Genomic DNA, 14,823 nt, shown 5'->3' with positions numbered 1-14,823 from the left:
CAAGGAAGTAATGTGATTCTCATCCTAATTACTTAATCCAATAATAAAAATGTTTTGGATTATACATAAATTTAAATACAACTTTGGTGATCTGTAACTCCCTAATGTTGATTCTTTGTGCAAGAGTTTTAAAAGCTCTTTAAATAGGATCGTAGTTAAAAGATTTTATTCTTGATTATTGAAGAAGTCATATTTTTTCCACTTGAAAGGAGGCATCTAGTCTCCCCTCCTCCTAGGAGAATATAATAGTCTTGGTTTACTTACAGAAATCCGAAGAAAAATATTTTAGTGATGGTTCACAATTGACTAATGGAGTTTTACAAAACAGCCTCTAGGAACAGCTAGAAATACATTGATTATATGGCTTCCCTATGAGAAAACAGTAATTAAAATTATACCACAGATTCTATCAGGACATGTTAATATTTAATTAGGCAATAAGTGAGCTTGGTACAGGTGTCCACAGTTGTTGACAGGAGCTTTGTTAATCCATGTAGTATTGTCTCTTAAATAAATAGTTACCTCTTTGCTTTTTTCAAGTGTGAAGTTACATGCTTAATTAGCAGCCATTAGTATTGCTGTGTTAGAGTTTTTGTTTGTTTAATTTCCATGTTTATACATTGAGTGCAAAATCCTAGATGTTGTGGGCTTTAAAGATCCCATTTTCTCATTGTTTGCTCTTTCTGTCAGGGATTTTGTTAGAATTATGAGACCACCTGCAATCCTCTCGCATTTTTCTTCTAAAGGAGCTCATTCTGTGGTATTGAATGTCTTGACTTTTAGTCATCCTGTTAGGAACCTCCTGCTACTGATGGTGCCCTATTGCCTTATTATAGTATTTTCTTTAGCAATTAGAAAACAGTATTAAAGAAAATAACATTGAGTTCTCTCAATGATGATGTTTGAAAAAAACTATGTTAATTTGGTCTTTTCTTTAGGTACAAAAAGAGAATTTGTATTCTCCTGAGTAAGCGTGACTGCTTTAGTGACTCTTTCAAATTTGCTGCTGCAAACATGTCATGTAATTCTTCCGTCTCTTTCCAGGGTCTTAACTGTTTTTGATTTTTTACAAGGTTTTACTTCTGTTGGTTCTTGCCTGATTTTCTTAGACTCATGCTTTTAAAAGTACCTTTTCATTAATATTTCATGGGACCATTCAATAATGGTCATCTAGAAAGAAATCTTAAGAATTGCTGCTCCTTTATGTGGTCAGTTAAGTACATTTCACAAGTTTTGATTACTGATTTGGTGATGATATTCCTTGACAGCTGAAAATGGACTAATATTTTTAGATGTCAGTAAAATAATTAATCTCTTAAGGCAAGCTAGGTTGTTGTAATCTAAATCCACTATAGTACCAAGGGTCAGCATTATGGACTGGAGTAGTATATTTCAATTATTATGTATTAATTTTCCACCTTTGTGAAGGTACACAAGGTCCTTAGAAGCCATGGCAAAGAAATTTCAGTTTAGGATACAGATCAAAAGCTGCACTCCATGCAGATATTTTATTTACCCATGTACTGCTATTTTATTCCATTCTGTTCTCCTCAAATCATTAGCATTGCAACATTTGCAACATGGTTTTCTGTTCTTGTGACCTCTTACTGAAAATTAATTAATGTTTTGAGACACTGAACATTTTTCTCGTCAATCGCCTAAAGCAACCATTCATTGATTAGGTAGTTTACTATATCAAAACACTGAGATCTAAGAATTGTAGAATCATTTAGGTTGGAAAAGACCCTTAAGATTATCAAGTCCAACCAATAACCCTGAAATGCAAAAACAGATCCAAAAGTGAATGTCTGCATAGAGATGCAATTTTCTCTCAAGAACTGTAAGTCTGTTTCTCCTTCTTTGATGCGTATAGTTTCTGACCACAATGCAGTTTGACAGCAGAAATTTAATCGTGTCCTACTGCTTACACCTTTATCAGAAAACTGATAAAATGTGTGAACATTAGCAAGAAATTTTTCAAATGCCCTTCAGGGTTTTTCTTTTCTTTCTCTTCTCTCCATTCCTCACTTCCCTGTCTTTTGCAGAGAAACTGATACAAAGCTGATGAGAGTTTGGATTTGTTTTGAAAGCATCTTTTGTTCAAAGACTAATTTTAACCTTGTGATAAAGATTGCTTTTTGTATTCTGTTCAATGCAGTATCTAGTAATTGTTTGTCAAGGCAAAGTGCTGTAGGACATAATACATTTTAAAAATTATCTTTTGTAATTACAGTAAAAATGTCCTTATGTTCTAATGTCCAGAAAACAAACAAATATCTCAAAAAATAAAAAAATATTAAATTTAATGTTTTAATTTTAAATCAGTATGACCTTGCATTATAAAAAGTGGGGGGTTTTAAGCTGCTCGAGTGAATGTAATTGTAAACAAAGATCAGAACTTAATTTTCTTGTGAAATATATAAATCAACTAGAAAATATTTGTAGATTTGACATAAACATTATAGTTACCATTCTAATTTCTAATTATTTTGTACTTTTACTCATAATTTGTATTGTATTTGAATCTCCTAATTTATTTTAAGGAGCTTTAGTTTATAGTATTAGGACTTCTAGACAAACCATCACGTATGACAAAAATTGAGGGACAGCTGTTGTTTTGAGCAAGGGCAGCAAACCATTTCTATTTGGCTTGCAGCAGGATGGGATTGTTCCACAATTTTTCTAAGGTAAAGAGAATAAATTTTTTTTTTAATACACTGATACAGTCAGATTATCTAAAGAGCTTGGAATTTTGCTGTCTTTATCACAAGTTGTCAGTACTGATGGCCTACTGTCTGAGAATTGCATTAGTAAGAAAGGTGGTGTGCTGAGCAAGCAACAATGATAAAAGCTTGGGTAGAAATTAAGTTTGACATCTGTAAATTTTGTAGTCTCTCATGCATTCTCATGGTTAAATCTTAAAGCATTAATGAGACAGTATAGAAAAACATCAGATGTATAGTAACTAAACCTCTAACTTGTTGTTTCTCTTTTACACAATATGAGTGGTTTGTCAGTTTTTCTCCAAAGTCCTGACATATTGCTCTTTCCCTTATGGGGCTGCAGTCTTCTGTGCTAACTTAGTGATTTGGAAAGCCATTGTACTTGCTGAAGCTGTAGTGTTAAATTAGCTTAATAAACACAAATGAGACAGTTTAGTGTTGTAAAAGCATTTTTGAGGAAATGGTCTGTTTTTTAAAAAAATAATTTGCATAACTCAGCTTAGTGAGTCAAGAGGTAGAGTAGAATATTAACAAAGATTTACAAGCACTGTTTGTACTCCAGACTTCTTGAATACAAGATAAGTAAAGATTTGAGTACTTTCATCTTTGCAAACATAAGACAAACAGACATCAAAAGACAGAGGAGAATATTTTTAAGGTATCTTTTTCCCCTTTATAATATACCAGATCTTGTATGTAAAAGCTGAAGAAGCACAATTTGCAAGTTACAGCAAGGTTCCTTTTCAAGATCTGTTCTGTACTAGTGGAAAGATCAGAACACTTACACTTTAAATCACCAATGCAAACAATGCTGGAAGGCTGAGGAAATATTATATTTTTCAATTCAGTTCTTATTTTAGTGAAGGAACTTAAAAATAATTATTTTACATCATTTTATGCTATCTGACTTCAAGAGAAGGAAAGCAATGAAGAGGAAAGGGAGGGCTAGGTGTAGACTTCGTTCTCAAAAGCAATGAAAGAAAGGAGGTGTCTTTATGGTACTACATTTCGCATCTGGTGGTGGAGAGATTAGAGCAGTTTCTGCATGGTGGGATGTTCTGAGATAAGTTTTTCTGTCAAGGTGGTTTTAATTTTAAAAAAATGCCTCTGTATGCACTGAGGGGAAGAGGAGAGAGTGAGGAATGGATTTTGATGAGGTTTTATACTTATATGGGAAGAATAAAGTCTGACCTATTCCCTCACTAAAATAAAATACGAATGCAAGTGTTACAAATTCAACAGGCAGCGTTGTGTGCAACATAGTGGTTTGTGCACTGGAAGGTGCCAGTGGCTACATCAAACCTCCTTGGGCAGAAATCACAAGCAAATTTATTTGCCTTGCTCCATGAGCCAGAGTCTTGTTAAGTCTTGGTATGTGTTGTAAAAATCCTACTCTAGCAGATAAGGTCTTCATGGTTGTACCTGTTGGAATGGTTTTGTCTTTGTAGAGGTCCTTGCTGTGGATGTATCTTCCAGTTCAGCTGGAAAAAATTCTGAGCTTGGAGAAATTCAGGAGAGCAATTCAGTGCTTTGGGCCTCATAAAAGAAACGCTCCAGATATGTAGCATGTCTCAGTTCTGATGGAGGAGGTGAGGAGGAACAAGTCAGAAGGGATGTATAGGAACAGTGCTGTGTGCAGTGGTATTGTTACTTCAGGTTTCACTTGCCTTTTGTGGATGGTTAAAACTCCAGAAGGGGTGATACTAGACACAGTCTGGCTAGACAGCTGAGTCACAGAAGAGGCAAATCATCACAAGACCTTGAGTGAGAGTTGGCAGGGAATTACAAGGACATAAGTCTGTGATGCCATTCTATGAGGGTGTGCAAACAGCAGTGAGCCAGATTTCCAGAATGTTTTAACTACAGTGATATTAGGCAGAAAAAGGCAATGTCTCCTTCTCCATTTTTTTACATAGGTGAAATTGAAATAAAGTTCTGCTATAATTAGTGAAGACTGCAGGGAAAACTGAATCTTGGGTGTTGGGGGGTTGATTAAAGCATTTAGAAAATAAGCTCTAAAAACATTTCACAAATAGTAGATTTTTAAATCCATACAGCCTTTTCAATATATTTTTGAAAATTCGTGAAGAAAAGCACATCATATTTTGCTTAAATGACTGCGTTTTTCAGTTACAGTACTTAGTAACTCAGTTAAAGAAGGTGGTGTATTGAATATAGTAAAGTAGAACCTTACATCTGGTTTGTTTTTTTACATTGCAGTTTACTGTCTACTAACTTTAAATATGCTGTTTTGACATACTAGACTAAAATTACCTTTAAAAGGTATTTATTTACATGTGTCCTCCACAAAGAGGCCAGTGTGGCTGCTTTGATGTTCACATGGACATTTAGTGAGCAGCAACCCCAGGAATGTGCAGACACATAGTCCACTTGGCAAGTATAATGCCCTCCCTCCCTAGAAGAAAGAAAGGTCAAATAAATTAACTTTGTTAGAAATAGTAATCTGCTCATTGTGTTTAATCTTTTTTTCTCATATTAATGAAAAGAAACTGACAATGGTCACTAATTCCTATCTGCTTTCATTAGTTAAAGAGGAGAAAAGCTTAATTTGAAGTATGAAGTGACTTTCATTGACTTTGGGGACCAATGGTGCTAGAGAAGTTCTCTGTGTTTCTTGGAAGCCTCTCAGAGTGAAGAAAACTCATGTTAACGCTTGCTATAGCATGATTAAATGTATTTTTAAAATCCAAAAATCTCATTTGAAACCTTAATTGTGCTGCAGATATTTATGACTCCAGTCATATATCATGTTTAGTGGGGGTGGTCATACCTTGGAGGTGGGTAACATCAGTATTACATCTTGAGGTCACCCTTGGGATGGAGGTGTGCATTAGTGTTACATCTGTGATCTCGCTATGGTTGCTGATTCAACAGCAAGACATCTTTTTTCTCCCGTGGCTGACAGGTGCTATGTGGTTTATCAGCTACAAGGTATCACCAAGTTCCCCCTCTTGTGAGGATTTCAACAGAGCCTGGCTGCAGTGTCTCCACTCCACTCCACCCTTCATTTAGTCCCCCTTAGCATGTGTGGGAAGTTGTTCCATCCAGGGAGCAGCAATTGCATTTTCTCTCTATAATTTTCCATATTGTTACAGCTGTTTCTGTAACTTTCCACTCTGCTCCATCGTCCATTTCATCCCCCTCTTAGCATGTATGCTGACTGAAATTTTTGTAACTTTCCAGTTTCCTTTAATTTTACCCCCAGTCTTTTCCCCACAGCAACCTTGTTATTTCAAGTGTTCATTAACATATTGTTAGCTGTAATATTTTTTAAAAAATGGACAGAAAAAGAATGTTTCGAGCTCTGCAAATCAATAGAAACACAGAGCTTTGATATGAAGAATCATACACATTTATCTTTTTTCCTTTTATTATATTTGCCTAATATAACTGCATCAATGGAGTAGGCATGAGGTGGTATACCTCTTAGGAGACTGCTTTTCTACAACTGACCTCTTAACACATTTTACTCCAAATTTTGTGGTGGGTTTTTTTTAGTTTCTAGGAGATATGATTATGAAATAATAAGCAAACTCTGTTAATGAAGAGCTGTCTTCTTGGTTCCCCTAAAACAATAATTCTGAGAGAGAGGTGAATGGCTTGATTAATTTCTACGTGTCATTAACTTCCATGCCCTTAGATGACAGACAACTTTAATATTCACAATGTGAATTATTTCTCTGCTGATTAGTTTAGGAGAAACACACAATGATTGTACTTGTCGCATGATCTAACACTGTGCCCAACAATCCTTCAGATCCCCTAAAGCTCAAAATGTCCCTGCTGCCCAAACATGCTTTCATCACTCATTTTAGGCAGGACGGTTGTGTTTTTACAACACAAAAATCTGTGGCAATTATTAGCTGCAAATGTGGACAGTGCGAAGCAAAACAAATTTCAGAATGACTAGAAAGGTATGGACTGATGTATTGATATATACCTTTATTTAAATTTAGCTGACTAAAAACTGCTGAGAGTCTGGGCTTTATCTTTAAAATGTTTTCTCAAATCTCCCAGCCCATTAGACTTAAGTAGTTTAGAATTCAATGATCTGATTGCAGAGTTCAGAGATTATGAGAGCAAATGGGGCCTGATCAATGCCTTGGGTCGTCTTTTCAGTGTGTTAATTAATTAATCAACAGGAACAGAAATATATGTGTAATGCAAATTAACTCAGTCTCAAATTACTAGAATACCAGAATTGGTTGTACGTGGAAGAGGGGAATCCAAAAGCAGCACAATATTGGTGCTTTTATCTATGTAACACCACTTTTCTTGATGATGTCCTGAGATTGTTTCTGTTGTGCTCTCCTGAAAAAATGAATAAGCTTTTGAGGCAAGGCAAGAAATTCAGCAACTGAAACATTCATGATTCACACCCTTGATTCCATTTGTTGTCACTGTTTCTCTTTATTTACATTAACTTCCCCCTTCCAGGTTGTTTTGCTTTAACCTAGTACTGAATACATTTCCCCTGATCCCCAAGTCTACATTAATTTGCAATATTTCCCCACAAAACAAAGTAATTTGATATGGTCTTTTCTGTTATCTTTGCCAATGATTTTTTTAGGTTTGGGGTTTTTTTCCATAGCTTTGTCTTTTTGTGTTGAAAGATATAAGCTTTATTCTCCCCTACTTGCTCTTTATTAAAAGTCTTCTATCCTTGGTCTTCTTCAGAGTACATGAAAGTTTTGTGCTACTTTTCCCAAGGACTGTTCATTGTCTCCATTGCCTGGGGAAGTTATGTACTTGATTTGTTTTGGAGATTGGAGACATTCTTCTATTCCTGTATGTGGACCTCTACTTTCAACTGCGTGCAGGGACCAGACCAACTCATTGCTCAGGTCATCTCTTTGTAACAGTCAGCTTTGCCTAGAATCAGTAAAGTTTTTAGGTTCAAACCTTGAAGTACTTCCTGTCAGGTTTCTCACTCCAGTTCTCTTATGGCTTTTTATGCAAACAGTAATTTTTATTAACAATAAAAAGGTTGTGTGCATAGTTGGGATAAAAGTTCTGGGGTTTCAGAAAAGAAAAGACAGTGCCAGCATTTGGCCTACAGTTCCTACAAACAGGGAAAGTCAGTGTTCAATTAAAGCACCAGAAGGTGGTCTGTCACAAACCCATGGACTGGAGCACTTGGACTATTTCAGCTGCTCTGCCCTTACCTACTGGTTTTGGAGACAGCAGTAGCAATAGGCCAGCCACCAGAATTTCCTGTCTTAGTGAAACAACCTGTGGTATTCTGTAAAACTCACTCCTAAGACCAAGGGCCATGAAGTTGGCTAAGCCTGCCAGTAGATCCTTTGCCTAACTCTCTCCCTGTTCAGCTTTCATAGCTGTGGCAGGAGACAGAAGACGAAGATGTTGGTAAGGCAAGTAGGTATTTCACACTCATCTCAAAGAGACAATTTTCTATTCTGTCACTTGTGTGATTTTATTCTTGTATGTACATAGACAGTGTCCTTGAATCATCACATAAGTTATAAATTCCATTTTGTTTCCATGAACTGTGAGTCTCCCGGTGTCTGGGGCTGTCATGTGCTAACGAGACAGGAGGAGTGCCAGCATGTCAGTCATTACAGACTCTCTCCATCTAGTTTACTCTTAACTAGGAATGGCAATTGAGGACCGGGATCTTAAATAAGGACAGGCATATCCCTCCTGGGATGAACTAACACAAAGCAGCCAGGTGGTAATGTTTGGATTTGAAAGCCAGGAAGGATTTTAGGAAGCAGAAACAGCTTGGTCAGGAAAGATAAAGTGATGCATGGACACACCAGAGGGTTCTTGCGACACAGTGGCAGTAGGGAGGCAGTGGAAGCCGCCATTTGAAGAAGCAGGTGGTGGGGAATGGGAGATGAAGGTCTCACAGCAATGGGGATCTCACAAAATCTCAAGGAAAATTCAACAGTGAGGAAATGCAGGCAGAGAGATGAACATGTGTTTACTGTTTCATATGTCTCTGTGTATCTCCTGTGGTCATTAAAATGAAAAATAGCTGGTTTTGAGATAGTTTGCAAAGTCTGTGCATTTCCTGATTCAGCTTTGTGGGATTCTGGAGAGATAAATTGTCGCTCAGATGTTGACTATGACTGAGCTCTGGGAAAGAGTGAATCAAAGCCATGGGGATTCAGGAGCAGTCACAGAGTCTAAGCAAAGGTCTCTGTTCCTTTGGAGACCGAAAGCAGATAGAAAAATTTCAGTGTTTTTGCGTGGAAGTAGACCGGGGCTTTGTGAGTGGCCCACAAGAGGTATAATCTAGGCTATAATATCTCAGTCTTTGAATTCTTACCTGTAGTAAAATGAAAGTCACTGGAAGAACACCAAGACTTGCACGTAGTAAGATATCAAACAGTACCATCAGTGGCTCCAAGCATTATCTAGCAAACACATGTCCACAAGCAAGCTACAAAATGAAAGTCAGACCCATGTGCATTATCATCATTCGCACTAAACCCAAAAGTAATAATTCCCACCAACTGACAGGCTGTTAGCTCAGGCTTAGTGCCATACTACTGTAGCTACATTGCTTCTGACTGCTTTGGTGCATGGGAAAAGGCAGCTTGTGGTTGCTTGCAGGATGGTCAAAGTAATCACATCAGCACATGCTTACATGCACCCTGTGTTGGAAGGACTCAGGTGAGATTGCCAGCAGTTCAGTTGTTGACTTTGTGTGTTTTCTCATACTGAGGTGATGGCCAGTGTGCATGAATAGCTTTCTACAATGAAGTCAAACTACAAGCTCCTCAGAGACAATTTAAAAGGAGTGAAATGGTCAAGAGGATAATGTGGAGCAAACTGATGTAAATGGTTCTGCATATGCTGCAATTTTTGAGATTTGTTTTGGAAGTGAAGGGAATGTACTTTGGTGTATAGTTTTGGTTTGCATAAATTCAGAAAAAGTTCTGAATTTCTTTTTTTCTGAAAATATAACTTAACCATTGAGAGGGACGTAAAACTTTTGTGATGAAAGGAAAATATTATAATAGGAAAACTGAGGATTAATGTGATGTCCATGTTTCAGACTTATTAGGTCTGCAAATAGATGAACTCGGGAGATTACTTTGTATGATTTTTACATATGTAAATGGACATATAGTTATCTATATAAAATATTAGTGCATATTTACTGTATAATAATTAATTCAACTTTATAAGCAAATTAAGATTGCCTCAAATTTACATACAATGTGAAGAAAAGTCCTTTTATCCTCTGTAACTGCAGCATTTGGCAGATTCAGGAATAAATAATCTTTTGTGGCAAGGGTATGCCTTATCAAACATATGCAGATCAGTGCTAATTAATGCTAATTAAGGTTTCCTGTCTATCTAGCTGGAAAAACGTCCAAATGTTATGAAATCCAGTTAGTATGCCTATTACCCTAATTGTTTTATATGGGATGGTTCTTAATTAAAATATGTAAATTGACCTTAATTGCTATATACTAATGGAGGTTCATGTTATCTCACTAAAAATGACAAGATGGTGAGGAGGGGTACTTCAACAAATAAGTCTGATACATTTGTAAATAAATGACCTTTACTCAAAATTATTTTTAATTGGAAATTGGCAAAAGGAACATTTTGCCATCCATGTTTCTCTTTAGTTTTAAATAATGGCAGAATTTACAGTTCTTTGTTAATATATATCTAGTGACATCGCAGCTTAATTAGGACTGCTAAACAAGTCAACATTTTGTGTGTTTACTGTATGTTTCAAAATTGTTTGCTGACCTCACAATGACCTTCAGAAATGTCATGCTTTACAATATTAATCTTCTTCTTCACTATGTTTTGTTTTATTTTTTGATTTTGATCTCTTTTAATGGTACGGTTTTATTTGTGAAGTTTGATGTACTTTTGCTGGTGCCTGGCCTGTGCCTTTGCAACAGAGAGGCTGGTGAGCAGCGCCTCACTGCGAGTGTAGGACATGGACTTTGATCACCTTTGGGGAGGATAGTTCACATGTATGCTGTTACGTGACTGAGGCCTACACAAGTTTCTACACAAAGTCTTACATGCCCTCTACCCAACACAGAAGCATCATTTGAATGATAATTTGTATGGCAGTTTGTAGGTGCCTCATATTGGCATTTTCTTGGTAGTTATCATACCACTTCATACACACAGGAAACATTTCTCTCCTCTGATGTAAAGAATTTAATTAGAGAATCTCCTGTTTTAGAGAACTGCCCTACAGTTGTAGCTTTTACTCATAATAATAGTAGATTTTTAAAACACTTGGTGCATTTAAGTTTATATTATATACATTGTTGATATATGCCTCTCTTTGAAAAATTTGTCTGAAAGTATTCGCTGTTTTGCAGGATATTGTGACCAATGTTTCTCCAAGAATTGTCCGTGGAACTACTTCAGGTCCTATGTATGGCCCAGGCCAAGGCTCTTTTCTAAACATTGAACTGATCAGCGAGAAAACAGCAGCATATTGGTGTAAAAGCATTGCTGAATTGAAGGCTGACTTTCCAAACCATGTAAGTGCCACTTAATCATAAAGATGCAGCATACTTATTTAGAATATCCCGTTTATAAACCTGTGAAAACTCAGATATTTAGTATTTATTAAATAGAATGCAAATTGATTTATTGACATGCAAGTAAGTTGCTAAAAACCAGAATAACCCATCCAAATATATTTATGACAGAAAATTCTGTGAAATGACTGTTATACAGAGAACAGTCATGATGTTTTACTTAGGCTGATGTTTTACTTAGGCTGATGTTTACATTCAAAGAGATAATATCAAGGAAAAGAGTTGATCCCCGTGTGAATGCTTGTCAATTCTGTTGTGAATAATTTTGTATTTGAGATTATATTTAAAGATGTAACTTATAATAATAATTGTTTCTGTGAATTAACTTTAATCATAAAGGGAATATGGTTTTTTTCATTCTTAATCCAAATGTGAAAGATAGTTATAATATTTTTATAAGCAATTGACTGCTTTAGGTGAAAAAAACAATACTTAAAGTTAACTTCACTACAAGTTTTGTTAGAGTTTTGTTAGAGCTTGTTTGGCTCTGGGGAATATCTGTCGGAAAGGTAATAGTCAAAGCTGGGAACAATGACTCCAGCTAGCTGGCATAAGGGTTTTTAGGTACTGTTCTAGTGGATAAGAACCATGAGGTGGAAAGTAAAATTCTCCTCAATCATTATCTCAAATGGATAAAGTCAGAAATCCTATAGCCTGCATATCTTCTCTCTTGAAGTTGTTACCTCCATGGTTCAGCTATGAGCAAAGTAAGTGAATGTTCCTGAATATATTATGACAAGAAGATAATATGTTTTATTTTTTTCTTATTCCTTGTGTTTCAATGTATACATCAGCAAGTATAAAAGAATTTAAAGACAACGTATTGACAGTAAAAGTTAAGTGCTGCATGTTTAATACTCCGCTGTGGATGGACTGTGTGTTTCTTTGCTGAGATTCTTGTCACTTTATTTACTGCTCTTTTTTTTTACTTATTTACTATTTCATCATAGTGAAAGTATGAACCAAAAAATAATATCCTGATTTTGATTTATTCCCTGATTTTGATTTTAACATCCTTTGTCAAAATCCTGGATATTGCATGCAGGCAGACTGTTGACCATTTCTGCTGTGGGAATGCTATTCCAGTGCAGTCTTCACCAAAAATCCCTCACAGCACTTTGTACTCAAGATCAAACCATTCTCTTCTGTGAGGAAAAGCACTAGCAGCATTTCAAAAGTAAGATTTGAATTTTCTGAGACCTTGTGTCGTGTGTGGGATGAAGTCCCACTCTTCCACAATGCCTGTGGTCAGCATCTTCTGATCATCCCTCATTATATGTGAGTTATTACTCTGAGAATGTGAATTCAGATCCTGCATGTTGGCTGTGGCTGCTACTGTGGCATCTTTGAGGTTGGTAATGCCTGTGTGGGCATGGGGGAAGCAGTCCAGCAGTAGACCTTGGCATTGCTTACAGGGGTTTTTAAAACATGCCTGTGAACTCTAAGATCTGTCACAATTATAACAATAAATTTGTTGCTAACTGAAAACAATTTTTTTTTCACTAAGTAGAAGTGCCTTGGTGCTTATTTTGAGATATTCTGTATAATTAAACCTTGCAGAATTTTCTTTCTCCAGTGTCTGTTCACTCCTTCAGAAAGGCTTTTTAAACTTTGTGAGTTTTATTAAAACCAAAACCAATTTCTGAGAACTGTTTGGGTGAACTTAATTACCAAGCAAAGGATGACATATTCTGTTCAAATGAAGGCCAAGCAGATGAGAATACAAGTGATTACAGTAAAAAAATTACTATGGCAAGTTTTAAAAGCAAATTGAAACTTACACATAATTGCTTTTTCTGTGTAATATAAGTAATTTAAGGTAAGTTTTATCTTACAGATGAAAGGAATAAGAGCAAAATAGCTACTTCACTAGAAGATGATCACACGACAGCATCCTATCTTGTGCCATTGGGAAGAAGCAAACCAGAAAGGGCAGCCAAATTCCCCCAACAGAGGCTAGGATGTAAACTAAATTTTGCAATAGGTTGTGCAAAAGAGGACCACCAGTCACAGCTCAGTGGTAATGTCACTTAACTGTGACATGTTGCCTCTATAAATCAGAAACTAGCATCTCCCCTGTGCTGTCTTCACCCCTGTAGTGAGTGGCCGCATTCTTTGGCTCTTCTGGTTCCTGATTCTTGCTTGTGGCTTTCAGTTGTCTCTGACTGGCAGTCTTTCCCACTCTTCTCTTATACTTTCTTCTCCCTTTGACTCAGAATCCACTCCAAGAGGACTAGGGCAAAAGCTGCCACCACCAGAAACTTGCTTCAGTGCCACCAGCAGGGACTAAATTATTTGTAAGAGTCCAAGAATAAAGAGAAGGTGCCTGGATTTTGTATGTTTGCTGGTGAAGTATTATCAAAAGCTGTGCTGTTTCAATTTGAGATTTTTTAAATTGAGTTAATTTAGTGTTACTGTTACTGTTTTTTCAGAAAACACACACACACACAAAGAAATTAGATGGTAAGGTCCAAGATTATTTAAAAAAATAGAATTTTTATTATTTTTTTAAAATCAAATTTATCTGTTAAAATGATTTCCAGTTGATTGTTTTCGTTCTTGTACTTCAGTCATCTCAGTAAGATGTTACTTCAAAAATTTGGCTGAGAACATTTAAAGCTTATATTATTGAACATTGCTTATTGTTAGATTTTCAAGGGATGCATATTTAAAAATGTTGTGTCAACTGCTTTTGTATATACCAAAAAAACAACCTTTCAGTCAGAGCACTGCAAAAGTGAGAAAAAAATGAGTCTGTTTGTATTTGTCATCTTTTTCTTTACTTTCCCAAATACTGTAGTTTTACGTATTTGTACTGGACTGTCTGTCATATCCGAACATCTTCCTTACATTGTCTTTTAAGTATATTTTTCTGTGCCATGGCCACACATTCCATCTATTACCACAGGACTTTTCATTCTCTGCAATTATTAATCATCGGAAAATAGATTTTGTTTGGTAGATTTTTTTTTTAGTAGGAGAGACTGAGAACTTGACAGTGAGAAAAGATGAAACAATTATTTTTTTAATTTCATAGCCTAAATGTTAAAATACTGCTTAATTAATATAAAGCTGACACCTTATTGAAAAATTTTGCATCCCCACTTCCCCCAAAAAGTTGTTTATATAGTAGTATATTAGTCTAAAACTCAAGAAAAAAGTGAAAGAAAAATATCAATAATCAGAATTTTAAGACTCAAGTTTAATTACTCTTGTTTGAGAGGACTGATCACTGAAACCATAATCGTAGCCTGGTCATCTGTTTTCTTTGCTCCCTGCTATAGAGAAACATTTGTGACCAATAAAAGCTGTTCCCATGTAATACAGGTATTACCTCAACATCATGATGTGAGATAGGAAGACTCTCCCATTCTAAGGCCTCCTTAGACTGGTTTGGAATGGCAGAGGGGAGACTTGGAAGTGGGACATGAACAGGTAGCTGGATGGGGGCTTAGCTGCTTACTGGGGTCAACCTACCACAGATGAGAAAGGTATAAAGTTGTCAATTCATGTTAAAAAGGCTAGGC

General features: G+C 36.1%; 1 protein-coding gene across 11 annotated transcripts in view; it reads left to right on the top strand.

Moving 5' to 3' along the window:
- DPYD (dihydropyrimidine dehydrogenase) overlaps nucleotides 1-14,823 on the top strand; it is a 337,231-nt gene that overhangs the window by 194,601 nt on the left and 127,807 nt on the right. For 9 of the 11 annotated variants that reach the window (XR_007907122.1, XM_051803274.1, XM_051803283.1 and 6 more), the window contains one exon: nucleotides 11,072-11,236. Coding sequence is in view for 8 of the 11 variants with exons in the window: in XM_051803274.1 (XP_051659234.1) it covers nucleotides 11,072-11,236 (165 nt within the window). In the remaining 3 variants the exon portion in view is untranslated. Of the gene's footprint in view, nucleotides 1-11,071; nucleotides 11,237-12,090; nucleotides 13,632-14,823 lie in introns of all 11 variants that reach the window. The other 2 variants (XR_007907124.1, XR_007907125.1) reach the window with 2 other exon arrangements.

Source organism: Manacus candei, unplaced genomic scaffold (assembly GCF_025592945.1).
Source record: "Manacus candei isolate 608988 ecotype Guabito, Panama unplaced genomic scaffold, ASM2559294v1 h1tg000005l, whole genome shotgun sequence".
Classification (NCBI taxonomy): Eukaryota; Metazoa; Chordata; class Aves; order Passeriformes; family Pipridae; genus Manacus; species Manacus candei.
The sequence above is the reverse complement of the archived record's forward strand: the minus strand, read 5'-3'. Positions and strand labels throughout refer to the sequence as shown.